Genomic DNA, 21,814 nt, shown 5'->3' on the forward strand with positions numbered 1-21,814 from the left:
GTTCCGAGCTCAAAAGTCAAGTGGTCAGCTCAAATGGGAAGACAGTAATGGTCATATGCAGCTCTGGTTCAGCCTCAAGTCTCAAGCAGATACGCTCTCAATTGCGTGACCACGACCAAATCAGCGTTGGAGAAGGTATTAATTTATTATGATGAGTCTTATTCCTCTGTTTATATATGTTGTTTCTATTCTAAAAAAAAATCATTCTAACAAATATTTACAATGTAAATGACTTATTAAAACTCTAGACAACCATTTTGGTCCAAGGAGATTTTTTTAATAAACTATCTACAATATTTTTTTTTTCAAAACTACCCTAATGTTTTTTTCCTTCTAAATGTTTTTTTATTGAAATGGTAATCTAAATCATGAAAATACAATTTATAATATATTTTTTTAATTAAATATGTAATTTTATTTTGAAGTGAAGACGGACAGAACTTGTCTTTTTACAACAATAGAAAGTGAGTTTCAAAAATTTTCACAAAAAAAGAAAAAAGTATAGTTTAGAAGAAAAAAAGCATAGGGTAGTTTTCAAAATATATATCATATATAAGGTAATCAATGCATAAGTATGATATATAGGTTTTTGTTTTTTGGTAGAAAAATAAGAAATATAGACAAAAGTACTAAACGGAATGTAATTAATTTGGTGAGGTATAAAATAAGATATAAATAACTTCATAATTGGCATGTGTTAGATCTATTTTCATAGTAGAGAGATCATAGTAACCAAAATTTTATGTAGTCCATGTTTGCATAATGAAAAATTTAATTTAGTAACAAATATTGAACGGTTGTGAAAGTGAAAAACTATTTATACGAATAGTCATAGTATATAATGTTTTAGAAAATATTTAGCTTTGGTTGGTTATGCCGATAAAAGCAACCATATAATCAATCATAATTAAAGTTTCATGTAATTCAAAGATCAATTACAAGATTATAAATTGTATTTTGTATGAAATAACAAAAATAAAAAATATCCGCCGAGGGTTTAACCTAGTTCATTTAAAACTTAAAATTCGGTTTAAAATGTACAACATATGGAATCATTGTCATTTGTCAACATTATATGATAATATCTGATTGCGTATTCACAATTAGTGTCCACATGGGATGCATATTCTCCACCACCACTATTATTATTTATTCTATTCACATTCATTATCAACATTTTTTAACGCCTATCTGTACAACAAACCCAACATACTAGACGTTAAAAGATCCAACGGCCCGCACCATTCGCTCGCTCCATCGCGTTACGCACCGACGGCTGTGATCGAAGCCATACCCTCCAGCTCACTCTTGCTCCTTCTGATCCTCTCACCCCCGGCTTCATATCCACCCGTACTAGCTTTTGCCGTCGTCAAAATCTCCGGCACCTCCGTAGCTATCTCAGTTACCGTCTCAACCGCGTAATCCGCATCTTTCGTCTTTTCTGCTCTCCCAACCTTTTTAAAAAAAAACAATTTTTTTAAAAAAATAACGAGTTCTCAAATTACAACTGTCGTTACTAATTAAGATGTGAATGGAATTAAAGAAAAAAAATTTACCAGGATTGTGCGGAGCCCGACAGATTTACCCGCGGTAATATTGTGGATATTATCATCCAAAAACACTGTTCTACGAGGGTCAACGTTGGCTACGCGAATACAAATATCCATAGCGGCCAACGAAGGCTTAAGAACAACGGGGTGTTCATCGGGTCGTGTTGTTGCTGATCCGGATCCGAATAAATTCGGGTTCATTGTTTCGAAACAAATCATCTCTTCAAAACAATCTTCTAACCCCAGTTTCTTCAGAACCGTCACCGCATGGTTCCTGTCCGAATTCGTAAAAATCTAAACACGAGAACCAAAAAAACAATGATCATATATTCATTTTGGCAAACAATAAATAATTATTCAATGATACATATAAATAAAGATTAATTAAACTTACAATTTTCCTCTGTTTGATTTTGTTCAGAAGGTTACGTAGCTTGCTGTTTGGTTCGATCGAGCCATATGGTAATCTTCCGTGCACGAAACTACAAAACAAATTATGCAAGAAATAAATAAATAAAACTTAATTAAGAAAACAAAAAAAATTTGCTCGCAGAGATCAAAACATCATTAGTATAGTAGTTGGTTGAAGATGATGATTATTACCTGTGATATTCATCAGGATGAACATCATGGCCTAACGCCTATAAATTTATAAGAAATAAAGAGTAAATAATCAATTAGAAAATCAATGATATATACAATGAATTAATTCTTCAGAAAACAAAAAAAAATGAAGAAGTGAAATTACCCTGAGACCCGCAAGGGTACTTCCATACGTTTTAAAGAGCTCAACTCTTAAACTTGAAGCTTTACTTTCTGGAAATCCAAATTTCTCCACTAGAAAATCTGCCCATATAATCAAATAATTAAACCGAATGCTCTAAAAAAACGTACAAAGCATTAACTATAATATGTTATTGTTTAATTACCATCAATATTCTTCTTGACAGCTGGCGCCAATCCAGTTTTCAGAGGGTATAATGTGTCATCCAAGTCTGATCACAAAATTAGAGACCAAAAAAAAAAAAAAGATTAGAACAAATTTAGTTAAATACATTATGCAAATTTTGATATCAACGTATTAGAAAAATGGTTTACCGAAAATGAGGCAGTTAATCGGAGAGAAATCCATAACACACGAGATTAAGAGAATAAAGTATAAGAAAATAATATTTTGAGAGGAAAATAGCAAACAACAACTATAGGAGCCGTGAAGCAAATGGAGATGTTCGAGTGGTATTTATAGGAAAGCTAAGTCTTTCTTATTTATTTATTTTTGCTCTATCTTTTTTTTTAAATCACGGATACTGACTGCTGACTCATAGTTCAAATCGTTTTCGTCTATTTTATCTGGTTTATACCATTTACATTATATTATATAATATAATATGATTTGATGTTTAATACATCGGATCATATTCTTCTATCCTGATTTGTGTTGCAATAACGATCGCTTTCTATCCTTTGATTAAACAATGTAAAGATACTTCTTAATTTCTAAGACTTTCGGAACCTTACGTGTTTTAAGTCTTTGTTTTGCACACACACAAAAAAAGAAAGGAAGAACGTGTTTAAGTCTTAGTAAAGTATTATTACCAGTGCCAGCACAATTAAGAAGTTAGGCTATATAGCCTGTACACGTTAGTCGTTACGGTAGTTTTCACTTTGAACGCAATATAATATCGGATGAAGTTTCATATCAGATGTCAATCATTACGTTTCAGCTTTTCTGTTTTCTTAACAGCATCGACATTAGGTGAAATTCAAATGAGAATGTTATTTGCCCAAGTTTCTGCACACAAAACACGTGTTTTCCAGACAAAAGTAAATAACTATCTTGTAATAGTAGCGCAGTGAAATTCAAATGAGAATGTTATTTGCCCAAGTTTCTGCACACAAAACACGTGTTTTCCAGACAAAAGTAAATAAATATCTTGTCATAGTAGCTGCGCTAGTACGCGTTGATAGAATATAACTCGATTCGTTTGTACGTCTTGCACATCCTAATACCAGATGGTTGGAGATTAGGAACAATACCATGCATCGATTGGTATTAGTATTACAAACACACACAGAACAAGTTTGAGCCTTGATGAATCTACTAAAAAGTAGAAATTACGAATCGTGAATTTTTCACACATACAGTGATACACAAAATATATGACATTACTAGTGATAATGTTTGATTTATAACTAGTACGTAATATATATTTACTTTACTTATAATATTAATTGATAGTTGCTGTCTGTGGACCTCTCCCTAACATCATCACCACTACTTCCCCCATCAAGAGATGTCACCAATGTGTTGCGTTATTGGTTGGACATTTTATACAACTTCATCTAATTATATTGCGAAAGATTCCAACATGATACTAATATTATTTTGTGTTTCCATTATTCATATATGATTAATCATCAATTCACAATTATTTAAACAAACGATTGAATCCAGAGAAGAATGACAATTAATAGCTATTTCTGTCCAAATCATGATACAATTGGTTCCCTTCATTTGGGGTTTTTTTTCAACATCAATATATATGGATAGCTCAGAAAATCCTAGCGGAGAGAACATTGTTTACAAATAAACCAGTCGTGGTCACTTCAAGTAAACATAGCAGTTTCCGACGGTCAAATTAGTTGGAAATGGTCGGAAACAAGCATTTCCAACAATTAATCGAGGACAGTAAATCGGTCGGAAATCGTTGGTTGGAAATTTGTTTGGTTGAAAATCGGTCGGAAATTTCCAACCGAAAAGGTGGTTAGAAATTCTTTGGTAATAAACGGTCGGAAATTTGTCAGAAATATTTGACCGATTTCCGACGATTTAAAAGTGGTCGGAACAAAATTACCGACGGTTTTCCAACCGAAATGTTTCCCAACCAAAAGTATTAAAACGGATGGAATAATCAATATTTAGAATTATTGTATCAAATTAAAATAAAATAAAAAATGTTTCATAAATTAAAATTAGAAAGGCTAAATAAATAAGTCAAATTGTCAATTAAAACCAGAAAAATAGTTTTGAAATATCAACAAAAGAAATTAAAATAATACACTTAATTAAATTAAAACATTAATCTACTCTTGAGTTTCATCTTCATCTTCTTCTTGGATCTACTTTATTTGTTTCCTTCTTCTTCAATGGAGTTTCATACATGGTCTCTACCTTGAATTCTCCATGTTTTGATTTTAAAACCAAATATGCATAAAAGAGAAAGAGCACTTGAAATCACAAATCACAAAAGAGAGTACATGACCCAAAAATCTAATTCTCAATTCCAAGAACAAAAATACTAAACTATAGAAGCCATTGGAAAATTGGTCGGAAAACGGTCGGTAAATACTAACGGTATATTAGTCGGAAGGTTTGTCGGAATTTACTGACCGATTTCCAATCATTTAAAAAGGTTAGAAATTACCGACCGATTCTCAACCGAATTTTATATTCGTCAATTAACGGTTGGAAATTGGTCGAAAAATTTACTGACCAACAATTCGGTCGGAGATTTGGTCGGAATCAACAATATTTTCTTGTAGTGGGTTGTTCAAGGAACTTCATATGGAGTCTTACAAAAACAAAATTCATATATCAATTTATCGTATATAATTAATAAAATGAGTTAAGCGGATGCCAATATTTGAAGATAACTTTTGAAAATACTAAAGAAATATATTTCTATCAAACAGTGTGTTATAAATTTAACCTTTTAGTAAAGTTTTACAAAAACAAATGATTTTTGCCGTAACGTTTGTTCTGTTTATGTTTAATTAAATGAAAATCATAATGGATAAATAATTTCGTTGCTCTTTTTTTTTTGTCTAATTAACATCTTCTTCTTCTTCATTTCCACTAGATATATATCATTCAAATTAATAATTATTAATGAATAATTCTTGGGTTCATCTTTAGAAGTGAACAACTCTCATTCACTCCCTCTTAATTAACAAATCAGATTACAACAATATGTCATGCCATATCATATCTATGCTAATGTGGATCATTTTTTGGGTTCTACGAATCCAGGTTCCCAAATAGAGGTTTTCCCTTGGCTAATGTGTTATATCTGGAAAGTATGGAATGCTTGTGTGTTTGAGAATTAGATAGAACGTCCGGATGACATTGTGCGAGTAGCACGAAGGGAAGCGTCCTCTTGGCTTCAAGCACAGGTGGAAGATGAGGGTGAGGAGGTTATCCCCTCCCATGTAGTTCCTACCTCTCGGTTACAAGGCGGTAGTTATCCCCTTTCACTGGTTTACTCCGGTTATCAATGCTTTGTAGATGGCTCTTGGAAAGAGACTGATGCTTTTGCAGGTTCAGGATGGTTCTGTACTTCTTTGCAAGGATCGTTACCTTTTTTAGGCGCTACCAATTATCGGCGTAGTCTATCTCCGTTATATGCAGAAGTGGAAGCTTTCAGTTGGGCGATGCGGTGCATGATTGGCCACGACATTAGAGATGTGGTTTTCTTTACGGACAGCTTGGATCTGGTGAAGATGGTGTCTTCCCCTCATGAGTGGCCGGCCTTTGCAACATATTTGGATGGAATCAAGACGGATCAAGAGGAGTTTTCTTCTTTTTCTTTATGTCATATTTCTCGTAATGTAACCGTTAAAGCGGATTCTTTGGCACGTCAAGCGCTTATCTCCACATCATGTTTTGTTTGTCAACAATTTCCCTTCAAATTGGCTCATTTGAGCTGATTCTTTTATTGAAAAAAAAAATAAGGAAACAAATTATGTAGATCTTTTATTAAGGAAATTATGTCAGTTTGGATTTATAAAAGAGGATTATGGTTTAAATTTATAATTTTGAAAAATATATTTTGGTTTGGATTTATAAAAGAATGGTTATGATTTAGATTTTATAATTAAACAAAATTCTATGTCAGTTTAGGTTTACAAAAGAATGGTCAGGGTTTAGATTTTACAGTTAAACGAAATTAATATCGGTTTGGGTTTACAAAAGAGTGGTTAGGGTTTAAATTTTACAATTAAACAAAATTATATGTCGGTTTGGGTATATAAAAAAGTGTTTAGGGTTTAGATTTTACAATTAAACAAAATTATATATTGGTTTGGGTTTATAAAAGAATGGTTAGAATTTAGATTTTACAATTAAACAAAATTATATGTACGTTCTGATTTATAAAAAATGGTTGAAAAATACTTAAGTTCACCCCCTCCCTTCTCAACCAATCAGAATGTTCTATCTAATATTTTATTTTTAAAACAAATCAAAATTAAATTAAAAAGCAAAACAAATTATGTATACTTTTATTTAAAGTAAGTTAAATATTGACTTGATTTAGATTTTACCATTAAACGGGATTATATTTCGGTTTGGGTTTATAAACGAGAATTAGGGTTTAGATTTTATAATTAAAACGAAATTATATGTCGGTTTGGGTTTGTAAATGAGGTGGTTAGGGTTTAGATTTTACAATTAGAACAAAATTATATGTCGGTTTGGGTTTACAAATGAGATGGTTAAGGTTTAGATTTTACAATTAGAACGAAATTATATGTCGGTTTCGGTTTATAAATGACATGGTTAGGGTTTAGATTTTATAATTAGACCGAAATTATATGTCGATTTGGTTTACAAATGAGATGGTTATGGTTTAGATTTTACAATCAGAATGAAATTATATGTCGGTTTGGGTTTATAAATAAGATGCTTAGGGTTTAAATTTTATAATTAGAATGAAATTATATATCGGTTTAGGTTTATAAAAGAACGGTTTAAATTTTTAATTTTATAATAATGTATTACAGATTTTATTTCCTTATTTTTGAAGGGGGTGAATGAAGAGATTCACCCCTAGGGATGAATCCAAGTATTGTATGTGATAATTAAAAATTGTCATATAGTATTAGAATTAACAATTTTAAAATTGATTAATCTACAAAATTTGTTTCTTTAATTAAGATTTGTTTTCGAGGTGAATAAGAAAGGGGTGAACCAAGAATTGTTCTTATTGAACACACTAAACCCTAAACCCTAAACCCTAAACCAGTTTTAGAAATGCGGTACTATATAATCAGCATTGTTAAAGTGTGTCGTTAAAGAGTGTGTCTCTTTAATCAAATCTTTTTTACGATTTGATTTCTAATTTACTTCAGCGTTGTTATCTTTGCCATGTTTTGTTTGATCGAACCACTTTTTTCTTTTCTTTTCATGTATCTCCATACAAGGCTCTCTCTAATTTCACAGCAAGTAGATTCCCCTCAAGCCTTTATTCCCAAGATACTAAATTATTCAGACTTTGTATAATAGGAGCTAGACCACATACAAACAGTTTGGCTGACATCTTCTCCAACCCAATTGTCCTACCTACTCTTCACTTCGTCTTTATTTTTTTGTATTAAAACAGTTTACACTAACTAAAAAGTTTACTGGTAATACATTTTGAACATCTAAACATTTTCATCTTTGTTAAATCTTACAAACGAAAACTCAATCTTAAAACATACTATCATATATTGGACCCTTACATAGTACGAGGTTTTAAACTAGTATTTTATATATATATATATATATATATCATATGTATAGCCGATAACTAATCCTCCCTTTTTCTCCTATGTTTTTTTCCATTTTTGTTTATTCCCATTTTTTATAAATTTTCGTTGCAAAACTAGGGTTTTTGCTCTTTGTCTTTTTAAACCACTTCAACTCATCTTTTATAAACACATCATCTCCTCGTCTTACTCTTCCTTTGCTTTGAAACAGATGGACCCGTATCTTACCGGATTTGTTTTGTCTGAAGTTGGAGATGAGGTTGACGAATCTGTGGGACTTGCTTCTATATCAAAATCTCAATCTCACAATGACAAGATTGATTACAAAGGTATACATGTGGTTACGAAAGTTCTGAATATTATCTAAATTATATTTCCAAGAATCTGAATTTTATTCGTCTTATGTTTCAGAAGCTGAGCCTACACCTGTGACAGTTGCATCTAGATCATCTGTGCCACCTGCATCTCGGACTCTGCCGTATCAGCTTTCAGAAGCTGAGGATGTACTCTTTGCAGCTGCTTCCGGACCACCTGAAGTTCCGTCTTATGTTTCAGAAGCTGAGCCTGCACCTGTGACAGCTGCTTCTGGATCATCTCAGGGGTCTGAAGTTGGAGCATCTGATAACCAAATAATCTGTAATGCTTTGACTGAATTCAATGTCGTTCTAAGTGAGTATAGAAAGTTAAGCCAAACAGCCATCGACTATATGACTGCTAATCGAGAAAGGAAAAGTAGGGTGGATGCTGTGGAGGAAGCAGTAAAGGAATGTTCTAAAGTTGTCAGACTCGTATTGACGGAGGGGCGTCCTGTGACAATGATGAAGAATTGCAAGAGAATGTTGGAGGCAGAACTGTCTGGACTGAAGCAAGAAATTAAAAGTTTTGAGAGGAAGAAGAAACGCAATTCAAGGAACAAGAAATGAGAGAGAGCATCCTATTCAACTTTCCAGGCTCCCAGCGTATGTTTCTTTTCTGTTCCTTACTCAAAGGTTGCGTATAAGCTTGACTGATACTAATCTTTGTTATTTCCCGGTTAGGTTGCAAACAAGAGTTGATAAGGAGCACTTTTCAAGCAGATTTTAGTTTTCGGATGATGTCTCTGGATCGAGGGGGACTTTTTTTTCTTTTTTGGTTGACTGCCGACTGTTTCTTTAAGTCTTTGTGTGTTTTTTTTGTCATGAGACGAAAATTTGACATTTTCACTCAGTCACCCTTCAGATTTTCCTTTTATAGACAACTTCTGCTTATAGTTGACAACAACTTGCCTGTTACTCTTAATTTTTTTTTGTTGATTGCTTGTTCCATTTAACATGAAATTGCCAAGAAAAGTAGAGTTCTGTGACATTAAGCTGACTTGTTAACGGAGAAGACTCTTCTCGTGTTCTTAACTTCTCTTATTCACAACCATTATAGTTCCTTTTTTAGCTCGCTAGTGACCATGGGAGGTGTGGTGCGTTTTAAGCAATATCTGTTTGTTAGTGTCTTGAAATATTTGTTTTATGATATATACTACTGTCTTTGATACTGAGCATGCACAATTGATGATAATCTACAAGGAAGCTTGATTACAATCTACAAGGAAGACATTGTATTCGTTAAAAAGATAACAATGTCAGTTTCTTGTTATGTCTGAAACTTTTTAGTCTCTGTTTCACTCTTTCTTAGTGTGTGTCATCTTGTAGATGAAGAAATGTGTTTGATTTCTTGTAATTTGTGAGACTCATGGACTTCTGTTGGAGAGCTAAACTATAAGGTTTGATCTCTTGCTGTTTCTGAATTTTGAAAGATGTCAAAGTTAAACTCAAAGCTATCAATCAAACTTAAACTCAAAGCCATTTACTGTTTTGTCATTGATCATTGATTCATTCTGTTTTTTCATTTGGTCATTGATCACTGAAACTTAACTGACGAATAGATTACATTGTTGAAGTAGGTGGGAGGGTTAGACCAAAGATCTTCCTTGATAATATCAGCAACCTGATTCCCGAGTTCAAATTGGGCAGATAATAAAAATGGTCTATAACTTATAACAAGTCAGAAAGTAGAGGAGCATGTACCTCCCCAGCAACTTGAGCATCAGTAAACCAAGTAAAGAAACTGAAGAGAAAGCTGAATGGAAAATTGTTAATATGCTGCATCCAAATGTTGTTAATATGATGAAGTAATCTTGGATGGTTATCTCAGCAAATGTTATATGCTGCATCCAAATGTTGTTACTCAGTTTGGGATTTATGTTGTAGAGAGCATATATAGTTAATGTTACAGAGATTATAATGTTACAAAGTTCTCAGCTAAATGTTATACGCTGCATCCAGTGCTTATATGACATGGAGAGCCACAAACTGTGGTTATATAACATGGACAAATATCATAATTATGATCCGGAGTTTGGGCTAATAATAATCTGATGCAGACCCATCTGATTTCTCTTAAATCGACCCACATAGTTTATTTGAAACAGGCCCATTTTTAAAGAAAATAACAAAACTATATTAATTAATACTGTATTTTGTTTCCCTTTTTTTTTGTTTTTTTTTATTATATTTTTTTGGGTCGGCAAAATAATCAACTCCCTCCTAAAAAGCACCGAGGTTTTCTCTAGCAAACTCTAGAAGACAAGAAGAGCAAATCACAAATTACATCTCTCTCTCTCTCTCGCACCTTCTAAACTCCCTCTATTTCTTCTCTTCTCTATCCTCTCTTTTCACTCTCTGTTTCTTTTTTTTCTCGACTCACGAATCCTATTTCTTCTAAACCCGCAACAGCTACAAACAAAACCCTTTTGTGAAAGTTCTCTCCTTTGCTCAGGTTTGTTGTTCCCGACTCCTCTTCTTCATTACGTTTTCTTTATTAGGTTTTCTAATTGTAGATATCTTTGTTTGATTCTAGTTTATTTCTTAATTTCGGAATCGTAGGAGAGTTAATCCCACTAAACACTTGACAATTAGTTTTTAGTCTGTGTTAGAATTAGTACTTTGGTTAATTGTTTTTGAATGTTAGTTGTTAAGTGATGAAAATGAAAAAATAAAACCGCTATTTATAGGTTCAAAAGGACAAATCTTTGATTGTGTTTGATGAATCTTGAATTATTATTTTTTGTCTATTCGAAAAATATGAATCTTGAATCTTTTAAGCCGGTCTTAACAGTTTCTTGATTTCAAATATCGTATTGTTTATGTTCAGACCTTGAGTTCTTGAATCTGTATTTTGTTTTTGTTTTTTTTTTTTTGTGTGTGCAGGAAATGGCAGAACAAGAATACACAGTAGCATCAGACAGTGAAAACACTGGAGAGGAGAAATCGTCATCATCTCCTTCACTACCCGAAATCGCTGTTGGAATCGATATTGGTACTTCACAATGCAGTATAGCTGTTTGGAACGGCTCTCAAGTTCACATCTTGAGGAACACAAGAAACCAAAAACTCATCAAATCATTCGTCACATTCAAAGACGAAGTCCCTGCCGGTGGTGTCAGCAACCAGCTCGCACACGAGCAGGAAATGCTAACAGGAGCCGCCATCTTCAACATGAAACGCCTCATCGGTCGTGTAGACACTGATCCTGTGGTTCACGCCAGCAAGAACCTTCCTTTCTTGGTTCAAACTCTTGACATTGGTGTCAGACCTTTTATTGCAGCTTTGGTTAACAATGCTTGGAGATCCACAACTCCAGAGGAAGTTTTAGCTATTTTTCTTGTGGAGTTACGTCTGATGGCTGAAGCTCAGCTGAAACGGCCTGTGAGAAATGTAGTCCTCACGGTTCCTGTTTCGTTCTCTAGGTTTCAGCTCACACGGATTGAACGAGCTTGCGCTATGGCTGGACTTCATGTTCTTCGTCTAATGCCTGAACCAACTGCAGTCGCGTTGCTATATGCACAACAACAGCAGATGACTACGCATGATAACATGGGAAGTGGAAGCGAGAGGCTTGCGGTTATATTCAATATGGGTGCTGGTTACTGCGATGTTGCGGTTACTGCAACTGCTGGTGGTGTTTCACAGATTAAAGCCTTGGCAGGAAGCCCCATTGGAGGAGAAGATATTTTGCAGAACACATTGCGCCATATCGCGCCACCAGGAGCAGAAGCTTCAGGGTTGCTCCGTGTAGCGACACAGGACGCTATTCACAGGCTATCGGATCAAGATGATGTCCAGATTGAAGTGGATTTGGGAAACGGCAACAAGATCTCGAAGGTTCTTGATAGAGTGGAGTTTGATGAAGTGAACAAGAATGTATTTGAGGAGTGTGAGAGACTTGTTGTGCAGTGTCTGCGAGATGCTAGAGTCGAGGTTGGTGATATTGACGATGTGATAATGGTTGGAGGCTGTTCTTACATCCCCAAAGTGAGATGTATTCTCAAAAACGTATGCAAGAAAGATGAGGTTTACAAAGGTGTGAATCCGTTAGAAGCTGCGGTTAGAGGAGCTGCGTTGGAAGGTGCCGTGACTTCAGGTATTCATGATCCTTTTGGGAGCTTAGATCTCTTGACCATACAAGCTACAGCTCTTGCCGTTGGAGTAAGAGCTAACGGAAACAAGTTTATACCCGTGATACCGCGTAACACGATGGTTCCAGCTCGGAAAGACCTCTTCTTCACTACGGTTCAAGATAACCAGAAGGAAGCTTTGATCATTATATACGAAGGAGAAGGAGAGACTGTTGAAAAAAATCATCTTCTTGGATATTTCAAGATCGTTGGGATTCCACCGGCACCTAAAGGTGTTCCAGAGATCAATGTATGTATGGACATCGATGCTTCAAATGCTTTGCGAGTTTTTGCAGCTGTGTTGATGCCAGGATCATCGAGTCCGGTGGTTCCTGTGATTGAAGTGAGGATGCCGACGGTTGATGATGGACATGGTTGGTGTGCTCAGGCATTGAATGTGAAATATGGATCTACTCTTGATTTGATTACTCTTCAGAGGAAGATGTAAGATTTGAAATAAAAAGCTGTTGGTGATAGATTTTAGAAAATGATGTAAGATATGAGGATGTTTCGTATGATGATCGTATAGAGAAGAGTGCATAGTTGTGTGTTTTGGGTTTGTTGTTGAAGTGGTAAACAATGTTTATGTGTGTAAGTAACTAAGTAATAATGCTTTGCAGATTGTATAATAAAATCAGTGTTTTGGACACTTTCTTTTGAGCTTTTGATATGCAAATGTTTAAAAAGATTAAAGATGCAATTCTAATTTCTAGAGACTTGTAATGAAGTATAAGAAAAATATAACACGATTAAATACATAAAAGAGTTTTAACAGCCATGAAATATATCGCTAGAAGGAGGGTCGAACCTCCGACCTTGTGGTTAACAGCCACACGCTCTAACCAACTGAGCTATTCCAGCTTTGACATTTCCATTTGCTTTTCATCTAATATAAAAACATTACTTTTCCTTAATTTCCCTAATTTATTCGGACTGATGATGTAATTACACTTTTGTTTTCTTTTTTGCACAAAACGAAAAAAAGAAGAAGAACACTTTTGTTTTTTAAGGGAATTGCTTACCATGAATCATGGGGCCGTCTTATTTGACTGTAAGGGAACTATGGACATCGCAATAACAGAAATATGAGGATTGGGCCGAGGCTAAAAACTGGTAAAAGTAAGTTCAAAATTATAGGGTGGATAGTAAGACCAATGTGGCTGCAATGCTCATATTCGGAATGGTACTCTAAATTTACCGAGTCTTCATCGATATAGGAGAGGAGGGTTGTCCGCACATTACTTGGAATTGCATAGCCTATTGTGGGCAATGCAACGTTTGTGAAGCAGCATAATCGCTTACTCAACAACTGAACTAGTAACCAATGCCTTTGTTACCGAGGAATGGCCGATTTTTCATGTATAGGTTTAGATGGTACTATGGTAGTATTGAATTTAAATGAACATAAAACAGTAACAGCCGAAATACTCACAGCATAAGTGTTTAGAATGTTGACAATTGTATTATAACAAATATCATAAAAGTTTTAAGACTTTTAATTGATAGGTAAGAGAAATCTAAATCCAGTACATGTGTATCTAACTTTTTTTTGTTCCGTCTCGATAGTGATCTCATATCTTGAGATTGCTATATAATTAGGTAGGTGTGGAACTTTTAAGTTATTGGAGTCAAAGTAATTGTATAATATTGCCGAAAAATCATGAATCCATATCTACTATTTTTTTCTTTAAACCATCTTAAGACTCTTAACTCGTCGTAATACGACATGTTTTGTATTGACATGTCGAATATCTCATATCTTGTTGTGGATACATACAATCATATAAAATTATAAGCAATCACAAATTTTCTTCGATTTAAGACATGCGTTTTGTTTCTTCTCGGATTCCTTTTTGTGATTTCGTTTGAAACAGGTGAGGTGGTTGACAGATCGATCGTTTCCTATATAAATGACCTTAAATTCGCAACGCATTGAACATATGGAACTCTACTGTACGTTTGACCCAAAATTTGATTTCTCTCTCACACACATACACATATATAGTGACATAGACTCTAAATTTTGACAAACAAAATGTAATAAAAAACGTAAACATGATCTATCATTATCTCAACCTAGTAGTTGGGCAGAGTTGGAGACAAGCGGCAGAAAACCAGGCACCAATTTACCAACTCGAAAAGTATAATTAAGATTGCTTATTACTATAGTCGTTTTTGAGTCGTTAATTTATGCAAATCATAGTTATTTTACATACGGCGATATATCAACACCCATTTGTTTTAGTTTCACTATAACATCATAGTCAAATTTGGTTGCAAATAAACCCATTTATTCACATTTCTACAAGTGTGAGATAATATCATGATATGCACATCCCATGCAATAAAAAGCATGCTTTTTCATTGCAAAAGAACACTGGTTGTCTCCAAAGCTTTTGATTCAGTTCAATGGTCTTTTTTCGAAAATGTGCTGCTCTCTTTGGACATCCCCTTCGAATTTATTCACTAGATTATGCTATGTGTTACCACAACATCTTTTTCGGTTCAGGTCAATGGAGAATTGGTTGGTTATTTCTGCAGTTCTAGGGGTTTGAGACAAGGTTTCTCTCTCTCACCATACTTGTTTGTTATTACTATGGATGTACTGTCAAAGATGCTTGATAGAGCAGCAGGTTTGAGGAGATTTGCATATCACCCGCAATGCAAGAATCTCAGTCTAACTCATTTAAGTTTTGCTGATGATCTAATGGTTCTCTCCGATTGTAAGTTGCGGTCTATTGAGGGGATTCTGGAAGTATTTGATAGCTTTGCAAAACGATCTGGGATTCGTATTAGTATGGAAAAGTCTACTGTCTACCTTGCGGGTGTTACAGATTCTTGTAAACAAGAGATTATGGACCGTTTTCAGTTTGGTGTTGCTCAGTTTCCTGTACGTTACCTTGGGCTACCGCTAGTGACTAAGCGCCTCTCTTCTGGGGACTATAGTCCTTTATTGGAGCATATCAAAAAGAAAATAGGATCCTGGACGGCTCGCTTCCTTTCCTATGCTGGTCGCCTTAATCTTCTCTCTTCGGTCCTCTGGAGTATCTGCAATTTTTGGTTGTCAGCTTTTCGTTTGCCACGCCAATGTATTCGAGAGATTGATAAGATTTGCTCTGCATTCCTCTGGTCTGGACCGGCCCTCAACTGTCACAAGGCTAAGCTTGCTTGGGAAGATGTTTGCACACAAAAGACTGAAGGAGGACTTGGTTTACGATCTTTGAAGGAGGCTAATGATGTTTGTTGCCTGAAGTTAGTTTGGAGGCTTGTGTCGAATGGAGACTCCTTGTGGGTCCGGTGGTGCCGACACTACTTACTACGGAAGGAGTCGTTTTGGTCTATCAACCACACTGCCTCCAGGGGATCCTGGATGTGGCGTAAACTCCTTAAATATCGTGATCTTGCCAAACAGTTTAGTAGTGTTGAGGTGAAGAACGGTGCTCAGGCTTCTTTTTGGTATGATGCGTGGTCTCCAATGGGGCGTCTGATTGATGTTGCAGGTGAGCGCGGGTTCATTGATCTTGGGATAAGCCAACATATGACGGTCGCTGAGGCATGGACTCATCGTCGTCGGAGACGGCATCGAGTAGAACATCTAAACCAAATAGAAGACGCACTAGCTCTAAAGTTCCAAACACGCACAAATGCAGAGGATATCCCCTTATGGAAAGGAAAAAACGATACCTATCGCATGAGGTTCTCAACCAAGGAAACATGGCTCCATATACATACCACACCCGACCTGGTATCCTAGCACAAAGGAGTCTGGTTTGCCCATGCAACACCTAAGTTCTCCTTCTGTGTTTGGTTGGCTACGAGGGACAGACTCTCAACTGGAGATAGAATGATTCTCTGGAACAGGGGACTCTCCCCGACCTGTGTTTTCTGCAATAAGCCCATCGAAACTCGGGATCATCTTTTTTTTTACTTGTGGTTTCACCTCAAGTATCTGGGATAATCTCGCAAAAAAAATATACAAGACACGATTCTCTTTGAATTGGCACACTCTCCTTCGGACAGTCTCTGCTACTTAGACGACTACGGAAGAAGGTTTTCTAGCACGGTATATTTTTCAGACAATGGTTTATGCACTCTGACGTGAACGTAATAGGCGGCGGCATAATGAGCACCCGATCACAGAAGTTCAGTTGATCAAGTGCCTTGATAGACAAGTCCGAGATCAGCTCTTAGCGATCCAAAGGAGTGGTGATAGGCGTTATGCTAATGCATTTGGCTAGCATCAAGATTTTAACTATTAACAATTTTTATCACATTTTAAATTTTTCTTTTAAATACTATTTTGGGTAAAGGTTGCAATAGTTGTAAACACGTATTTTTCTTTTAAATCTAATTTAACATTTTATTAAAAAAAAAACACTCGTTGTCTTCCCAAAACAAAAGATTATTAACTTAATCATATACGTATTACGTGTATATCATCTTAATTATTCAAAGTGTTAACAAATAAAAACTATTTCCACTGTATATTTAAGTTTATCATCTCCTCTAATTAATTGTGAGTCTGGTTTCAGAAATTGCTGTTGAGCGGGTATAGAGGCTAGTTTTATTTTCTTTAGTGAATAAGACAAATGGCATAGTCTTACTTTTTCACCTAAGCCAACTACCTTTTTGATACTTTGTTGTTTATAAATTAGACCCTCCTTATAAATTAGTATTAACCACAATTTATATCGTTTATTTGGTCGAGTGGACCTTCCAACATCCGTCTCTTAGGATTCTCAATTATTTTGTTTTGTCTCACATTGTGTTACGTGTAAATATAATGGAAAGAAGCAAAAATTATAAAATTATAATAGATCACAATTGATGTCCATATTTTATAATTGATGTACAGACTAGGTCTGGGCATTCGGTTAACCATTCGGTTTCGGTTCGGTTGTATTCGGTTTCGGTTATTTTGGATATAGTAATATAGTAACCATATGGATATTTATGAAATTTCGGTTTGGTTCGGTTCGGTTTCTTTCGGTTCGGTTTCGGTTTGGTTATTTAAATAAATAACCATAACTAACATAAATTATATTAACATTAACCAAATAAACCAAATATAACCAAAACTAACCGAATATAACCAAAATTAACCAAATATACAATAACAAAAATACAAAAAAGGGAAAAATATTGATTCAATTTTACAAAATAGTATTTAACTTTGTAAATTCAAAATAATAACATTTACATATATTGATTATTTAAAATATTTAATTGTTTTGAATCTAGAAATAATTTATATTTTAAGTTTATTTTATAGTTTTGCATAATATTAAGTATATAATATTTGATATCTTCTAGGTTTTCGGATATTTCGGTTAACCATTTAATTGTCGGTTCGGTTCGGTTCGGTTTCGGTTAGTTTGGATATAGATTTTTACTAACCATTCGGGTATTTGAAGAATTTCGGTTCGGTTCGGTTTAGTTTTTTTCGGTTCGGTTTCGGTCGGTTATTTGGTTATCGGTTATTTTGCCCAGCCCTAGTACAGACAATATTACTTTAATACAATTTGTACAGAAACAATACAAGCAAGAAAAATGGCATTCCTTTTGTTTTCTTAACGATACATCCATGCATTTTCATTTTCAAATATTTATGATAAAAAGAAAATTTGATCTTCTTATCTTCTGTACTCTACAGAAGAAATATAAATGTCATATGATGTAGTACGTAATCGTGAATATATTTTGGTCTTTATATATTTTACAGAAAGCAAAGTTTTACTTTTTATCTTGTAGAAACATTAACTACGTATACATATATGCCACTTCAGTAAAGTATGCATGGATATTCATAGTAATATTTAATAACAGGATTCATGCCTTGATATAATATAAGCAACAATAGAGAGTTTCTCGATGCCTCAAGCATTGTGCCTTGGTGATTTTGTTGTCTACTGAAACCTTTATTCTTCATTGATCAGACCAAGTTCAATTTTAACTCTTCACATAAAGTTTTCTGGACGTATTTAGCTTTGATTTATTTGTTAATTCGTTAGTTTAACAATTACAAAACTTATTCTTAACTCAAATTGTTTCTTGTACGATCCGAACAAAGATTTATCCACATCATTAGAAATTCACTTCCAGTTTTAATGTTTTTTTTTTTTTGCCAATAGTTATTGTAAACACAAAAACATGTGTTTATTTCATTTAACTCGATCATGGTAGTGGACCAGTTTTGATATCCCGGTCTGCTAGCTATATTGTGCGGTTCATATTAACCTTTTTTTTTATACTATAAAACCAAAAACTAGTTTCGATATTATCCAACTAAATATATGAATTATCTCAATAAAATTAACATTTCTCAAATTTCTTGTATCCTTTTCATCATTCAATTAATTAAATAAAAACATACAAAATATAAAGTTGTCAGTATTAATTTCTTCTGGGTTAATTACTTATAGCATATTTAGTGGGAATTACTCTCATGGTTGCTCATCTATTTGGGGCCCAAAAACCAAATTAAAAACTTATTTTTCGGTCAATTAAGTAGAGAATCGATTCGATTCTCTGGGAAGGAATTGAGCAATCCAGAGAGCAACGCTACGTGGCGTATACTGATTCGTGGACGCGAAAATATAAAAGGGAATTTTTTTTTTTTCTCTGTTCTCTCTCGATCCAGACGAGGAATTGAAGGCGATTCAGAAAAATCAATCCACAGTTTCAGACCCAATTCATCTTCAAGCTTTGTCATCCATTCCTCCAAATTCTTCACCGGAATATCCAATTTCTCGAATCTGAGTAATGGGTTTTCTCTAAAATCCTCGATTAATCATGGGTTCCTCTTCAAATCCCCAATTTCTCGAATCTGATCAATATGTTTCGTTCCTATTCTTGCTACTTCCATGATTTGTGTCAATCAATATGTTTCAATCCGTCAGTTCTTCACAACTAAAAGAGTTCTAAAACTCATTTAGATGGACACAGTCCGGTGAAGCCAAGCTTTTTTTCTGCCATAAAGGTAAATCGATGATGAGTTCCTTGGATTATTATTTTCTGCCATAAATTTGCTGATTCAGGATCGTTGTTGTGGACTTGGGATTAGTAATTGTGTTTTAGCTTATTATGAGATTTTAAAGCTATGATTTTGAAGTAGTTTGTGAGGTTAAAGTTACAGCTAAAACTAACAATCAAATTGGGAAGAAACTATGTTTTCAACCATTGAATCGTGTATGTTCTCATTTGTAGATTGGTCTCTTTAGCTGCTGATGGGTCTGGTTAGGAACTATTTATCAGAATCAGATTGGTCTTTTGTAGATGGAGTTTTGATGATGATGTGCTTGTAGTGTAGCATCTGAGTTATGTGTTATACATTTTTTGGCTAATGTTGTTGTGTTGTGAAAATGATGCAGATGAGGAGGCTCGTATGATAATGTCTGCACACGCGGTTCATGGGAACAAATGGGATGTGATAAACATAAATTAAAAAATTATTATTTAAATACTTGAGCAATGGAGTGATTTTGTTTAAGTTCTCTTAGATTGCTTTAATTAATTTAGTATTAATTATATAATTAATTAATATGAGAGTAATTTAGGAGGGTTGCTCCACTAATGATGGTCTAAACTACTCTTTCCTCGGAGAAGTACAATGGAAAACAAAAAGTTAGGTTTACTGAACTAATAGTTATTCATTACACGGGCGTCATTTATGATTTATCCCGGCGGCCAACGCCACGTCAGCATATCCGGCGTTCTTTAGACAAGAGTGAGACCAATATGTCGGAGAAAGCCCTGATGACGAACTTGTGTGTGTCGGCTGGATTCAAGGATAGATAAGTGAGTAGCAGCTCATCCAAGAAATCGTAACCGTCTTCCGGATCACGGCTAAGTTCTCCGGCATCGATGGCTGCGTCAATCATCTCTTGCATTGATCGCCGGAAGTCAGTTAATGGATCCGGTGAGTACACGTTTTGCGTCACGGCGGTTCCTCCGCTTATAAGCCTCGTAGTAGTAGTAGTAGTAGTAGTCACGGCAGTATCGTAACACTTCTTCTTCTTTGTCGAGGTGATAGCGGCATTATCGTAATTCTCAGAGGATCCTCTTGACCGGGTCTCGGGTGAGTCAGTGATTGCATTGGACCGGCCTGGAGAAGAGAAGAAGAAGCGACGGGAAGCAAAAGCGGCTGATACATCCGGAGAGATATCAGATTCAGATGATGACCTGGAGGAGGAAGAGGTGGCGGCCTGAGTAGTAGTGGTGGTGGTTGAGGAGGAAGGTAAGTCAACGACACGATTGTGGTTGTCGTCATGGTGGTAAAGGAGGTTGAAGTTGTTGAGAATAACGATGGAGGGACGGCCGGGAAGTTCGGAACCGTCGTGATCGGCGGAGGACGTCGGAGGAATACAGGGCGAAGAATAGCATTTGGTGAGATTCGAGGGGAAGCAAAGATGGAGGCTTTTCCACAATATTTTTGGCATTTTTTGAGAGAGAGAAAAGAGAGAGAGAGATGTGTGAGGGAATTAAAGTGAGAATAAATGTTTCGAGCAAAATGGATATGTTGGCTTATTTTGTAGCATATATATATATTACACAACATCACATGTCTCATAAAACGTTTATAATAAGGGTACTCGTGTAATTTACAATTTCACTAAATAAATTTTTGTTAATTAACAAATGAGTTACTACTTACTACTAATTGCTACTACTAGTACCAAGAATCTGAACGTTGACTATATATGTTCACCAATCAACAAAACATGCACTTGTGAATTACTAACTGCAGTTATTAGGAACCTTAATTAATTTACATTCGTAGTGAATAGTGATGAAACGTTTACAAATTAGATTTTTTTTAAAGATACTCTAAAAGGGTGTTGTACTTTGAAGTGAATGTGAAAACCAGATATTTACTTTTTTTTCTTTCTTTTGGTTAGATACTTTCTAATTTTGTATTTATTTACTTTTTTTCTTTCTGAACACCGACGTACAAAGCTGAATTTATAACATGGGGTGGTACTGGTACGTATTTTCTTTATACGTGAATGTTGTTTTATTAATTTTGGTTTATTCAGCATATAAACATATTAGTTTGTCAGAGTTACGAAAATTGCAAAACATGAAGAATGATTGTCCTTTGCAATTACAGAATAGAGAGAGAGAGAGCTCACGAGGAGGAAAAGTAATGCAATAGAATCCACCACACCACCTAGATTGGTCCACTCATCATGACGTTAAGCCAAAAGACGTTAGTTCAAGTACGCATACTCTCCCCCCTGGCCCCTAGTGT

The 21,814-nt window shown here is 34.9% G+C and overlaps 3 protein-coding genes, 1 long non-coding RNA gene and 1 other non-coding gene across 5 annotated transcripts; 2 read left to right on the forward strand and 3 right to left on the reverse strand.

The window, feature by feature from the left end:
- LOC104749650 lies at positions 995-2,759 on the reverse strand. Its single transcript, XM_010471325.2, has 7 exons — positions 2,649-2,759; positions 2,480-2,545; positions 2,299-2,396; positions 2,154-2,191; positions 1,945-2,032; positions 1,557-1,844; positions 995-1,454 (listed from the first exon to the last, which is right to left on the reverse strand). Exons 1-7 carry the CDS (start codon positions 2,680-2,682, stop codon positions 1,263-1,265), a joined length of 804 nt encoding a protein of 267 aa, XP_010469627.1. The 5' UTR covers positions 2,683-2,759; the 3' UTR covers positions 995-1,262.
- LOC104749651 (heat shock 70 kDa protein 8) lies at positions 10,656-13,217 on the forward strand. Its single transcript, XM_010471326.2, has 2 exons — positions 10,656-10,886; positions 11,318-13,217. Exon 2 carries the CDS (start codon positions 11,321-11,323, stop codon positions 13,010-13,012), a length of 1,692 nt encoding a protein of 563 aa, XP_010469628.1. The 5' UTR covers positions 10,656-10,886; positions 11,318-11,320; the 3' UTR covers positions 13,013-13,217.
- TRNAN-GUU lies at positions 13,353-13,425 on the reverse strand. Its single transcript has one exon. It is a non-coding gene; the product is annotated as a tRNA-Asn (tRNA).
- Positions 19,171-20,056, forward strand: LOC104749652. The gene is made up of 2 exons (XR_761457.2): positions 19,171-19,543; positions 19,935-20,056. It is a non-coding gene; the product is annotated as an uncharacterized LOC104749652 (long non-coding RNA).
- On the reverse strand, positions 20,138-21,152 carry LOC104749653 (transcription repressor OFP16-like). The gene has a single exon (XM_010471327.2). It carries the CDS (start codon positions 21,000-21,002, stop codon positions 20,262-20,264), a length of 741 nt encoding a protein of 246 aa, XP_010469629.1. The 5' UTR covers positions 21,003-21,152; the 3' UTR covers positions 20,138-20,261.

Source organism: Camelina sativa, chromosome 16 (assembly GCF_000633955.1).
Source record: "Camelina sativa cultivar DH55 chromosome 16, Cs, whole genome shotgun sequence".
Lineage (NCBI taxonomy): Eukaryota > Viridiplantae > Streptophyta > Magnoliopsida > Brassicales > Brassicaceae > Camelina > Camelina sativa.